Source organism: Saccostrea cucullata, unplaced genomic scaffold (genome assembly GCF_032062105.1).
Source record: "Saccostrea cucullata isolate Sc308-1 unplaced genomic scaffold, CSIRO_AGI_Scuc_v1 ctg8892, whole genome shotgun sequence".
In the NCBI taxonomy this organism is placed as follows: domain Eukaryota; kingdom Metazoa; phylum Mollusca; class Bivalvia; order Ostreida; family Ostreidae; genus Saccostrea; species Saccostrea cuccullata.
In genome coordinates, this window is record NW_026936679.1 from 69,565 (window position 1) to 73,014 (window position 3,450).

A 3,450-nucleotide genomic window follows, 5' to 3' on the forward strand; every position below is an offset into this window, starting at 1 on the left:
AAACTAAAGTCTGGAGATATCTTTTATTTTTTAAATGTTCTACATTGAATTTCGAGATAGATATAAAATGTAGGTATTAAAGTATAGATTCTGGGAAAAGTGAAAATAAAATGTTTCATTATCCGTATGAAGATAAGTGGCAGTTTTGACAATTAGTCCATTTATGTACTTTTTAATAAGAAACAGAAACATTAGACAGTAAAAGTTTATCTTTTAAAAAAAAAGAGAGGTGAGCTAGCGCACTAACAATTTTTAAACATAGAAAGGAAGGTCCGTGATCAAGTGTTTTATTTTGCTGAATTTTTAAAATGTTTATCGAGGCTGGGGTGGGAAAAGTGATCTTTTTTTGTGAAATGTATAGGTAAAAATACGAGGCAAGGGGGGGGGATGAAGTTTTTCTGTTGACACATTGGAGTTTCCAGAGTGTTCCGAATGAGAAGATGTGAAGTAGCTTGACCCTTTGGGCCATCTTTTTAAGAACTGTTATTTTAAAAGCCATACACAGATTTTTTTGTATAAATAATAGATTTGTTCGAATTTTTTAGTGTAAATCCTTGTTAATGGAAATTTTTGCTTGTCCTACATTGTCATGATTGCAAACATAAAGAATATGAAAATATTTTTACCAGCCACGTAGCACCGGTTTTGAAAGTGGGGGGGGGGGGGCAGCCAGAAAATCTCTTTACTTACCTGAAGTTGACCTACTTCTGTCAGTACCAATTTTTTTATACTACATTTCCTTACATCAAAAAAGTGCAGGGGGGCAACAAACTTGAAAAATAATTAGAAACATTTCATTTACATCAGCAGTTTAGAATTCTGTTCTTCCAATGCATTTGAAAGACATTTCTTTAAGCGTATATATATATATATTCAAATTTCTTCAAATGTTTATTTCAAAAAAGTGTTTTATACTTTCTGCAAAACTGTGTATTTCGGTAAAAACTCGTCTCCTCGTTACTTCCGTTCTTTAACCTTTGATCAGGTTAAAACGCTGACATCCTTGTGAAAAACCAGCAATAAGGACTGTTGAAGTGCGGTAACCTTCATGAGAGTTGGGGGTTAAAGTAAAAAAAATATTCAGTCTACAATATGAGTTGTTGATTTTAACATAGGCACTTGGGGTATGGACCCACCCCCCTTTTTCCATTATTTTTCTTTTTAAATCTGGGTTCGAGTCACCTTTTTTCTATTTTTCTGTTCTAATATACACTGCATGTTATCAAAAATGTAACTCTCCTGTCTCTACAAGCTGTTTTTAAGTATGTCGTTTCTACTGATACATATAAAGCTCTCTTTATAGTGGGGTAGATTTTATAAAATTTTAGTTTAAGCAAATTTTCTGAATTGATAGGAATGATTATATCACAAATGTGTCTTCCATATATAAACTATCTGAAAAAAGTCTAACAGGTCCGGGTGTCAATATTCGGGGGGGGGGGGGCTATCCTCAAGCACTTGATGGGAAAATACATCGTGAGACCGGATATAGTTCAATTCAGAGTGTAGGAACTCTTTATATAAAACATTAAAGAACGAATTAATGTATCAGTGTATGTAACGTATTCAATAGAAGAAGGGACAGCCATCCGATGATTTCCTGAAAGTGCAAAGGACGTTTTCTAAATTATAAACAGCATTATAATAATATAGATTAAGAACAAATTAAATATATTCCTAATATTTTTAATTAATAGCAGTTTATAACTAATTTCTGTTACTTTTCAGATAAAAGGACTTTTTCGCTTTTCCATGTATTCCTTCCACATTGCGATTTTTAGTCAAAGGGAATTATGAAATAAATATGCAGCTATTAGAGATATCATAAATTCAGTGGGAAATACATTAAGTAGTTCGGAAAGAAACCAAAAAAGAAAACGATCATGTCCCATTCAAAGTACGCCTCTACACCACAAACAACAAACTTAGCACGTATCTCCCGCCTGATTCTGGGCCCCTGTGCTGACGTCATGAGGGATGTGCTCCTGAAGGAGATCCCAGCAACGGACCTGTCTAAAGCCGTTAAAACTTGGTTAAAGACGCAGAAGAGGAACCCCCTTAATGTTTCACAAACTGAATTAATTTTCCCGCCACCTTCAAAAATCTACACTGGAGATTATTCAAATTTGGATATAACCTTGCTCTATACTCTCTTGCGTAATGTGACTAAGCTACCGGCACACAATCAAGGTTGGGGTAATGATCCTGACCCTACAGACAGAAGTGTATCGGCAAGTATGGAGCGAATAAGGTTCATCAGAAACAAACACTACGGACATGCTGTAGATATAGGTATACCTGATGTCGATTTCCAACTTGAGTGTATGAACATTCGCAAAATTGCCGAAGATGTTGATATCTGTTTTGGCGTTTCAAAACATCAACAATCGGTGGATTTTATCAAGACCGAAAAAATGGACCCGCAACAGGAAATCAAATGGATAAAAAAGCTTACAATATTAGGTATGACTATTGGTATGAACAATTCGTTTTTATTGCAAATCATGTCCATCTCTTTCATCACACACAATCATGTAAAAAAAAAAAAAACCAAAGAATATATTGATTTTTAGAACTACGTGTACTTAATTATCCTTTAGAAATATCATTGGTTATTTATCATTTGCTTCCATGAAGACAAACTCCCATTAAGGCATAGCTTATACTTTTTTGTGAAGAGTAAAAAAGTTAATAAAGATAATATTATAAATTGAATTCCTGAATGATCGTACCCTTATTATGCTTATAATAACAATCTTTCTAAGAGAAAGTGAATATTTTTGTCATAACTTGAAATGTAGCAGCTCCATCTATTTTGTATCTGAATAAAAACAGAACTAACATAAATCACAGCAGGGGGGGGGGGGGGTATTTTTTGATCATGTCCATATAAGGAAAGTATTCGGACATGTGAAATCTTACGATTACATATCTACATGTATACTTAGATATATGATATTTGAAAAACAAAAAATAAAAACATTAAAGCATTTATTAAGATATATGTTACGTTAGAAATATCAATGCAAATAATAAACAAACCTTGAACACCGGAGGCCCGTTTTACAAAACAACTTACGACTAAGACCAAAAACGTCAGATGATTGTAAGCGTTTGCAAAATTTATAATTCTCTTTAAAATGTTTGGTGTAAAAATATCTTTCCACATTTCTTTTAAAAAGATTAAAATAATATTGATATAATGTTTATCAAAAAGTTACACGAAGAATTAAATTTGGTCTTAAGTCGTAAGTCCTTTTGTAAAACGGGTCCCAGGGCCTTAATGTATACAGTCAACTGTAGTATAGCTATTTGTTTAAACAGAGTCACTGGTCTCAGATGTAGAACAAAACGCCGAAGAAATACAGAAACTGAAAGGTAAGTCATCGTACTGAATACAGAGTTAAATATTACCATTCAGATCTGAGAATTTTTACATAAATCTGTCAG

General features: G+C 33.2%; 1 protein-coding gene across 1 annotated transcript; it reads left to right on the top strand.

Annotated features, from left to right (window-relative positions):
• The first annotated feature begins 1,757 nt into the window (after positions 1 to 1,757).
• LOC134246250 (uncharacterized) lies at positions 1,758 to 3,403 on the top strand. The gene is made up of 2 exons (XM_062728582.1): positions 1,758 to 2,463; positions 3,325 to 3,403. Exons 1-2 carry the CDS (start codon positions 1,884 to 1,886, stop codon positions 3,393 to 3,395), a joined length of 651 nt encoding a protein of 216 aa, XP_062584566.1. The 5' UTR covers positions 1,758 to 1,883; the 3' UTR covers positions 3,396 to 3,403.
• The last annotated feature ends 47 nt before the right edge of the window (positions 3,404 to 3,450 follow it).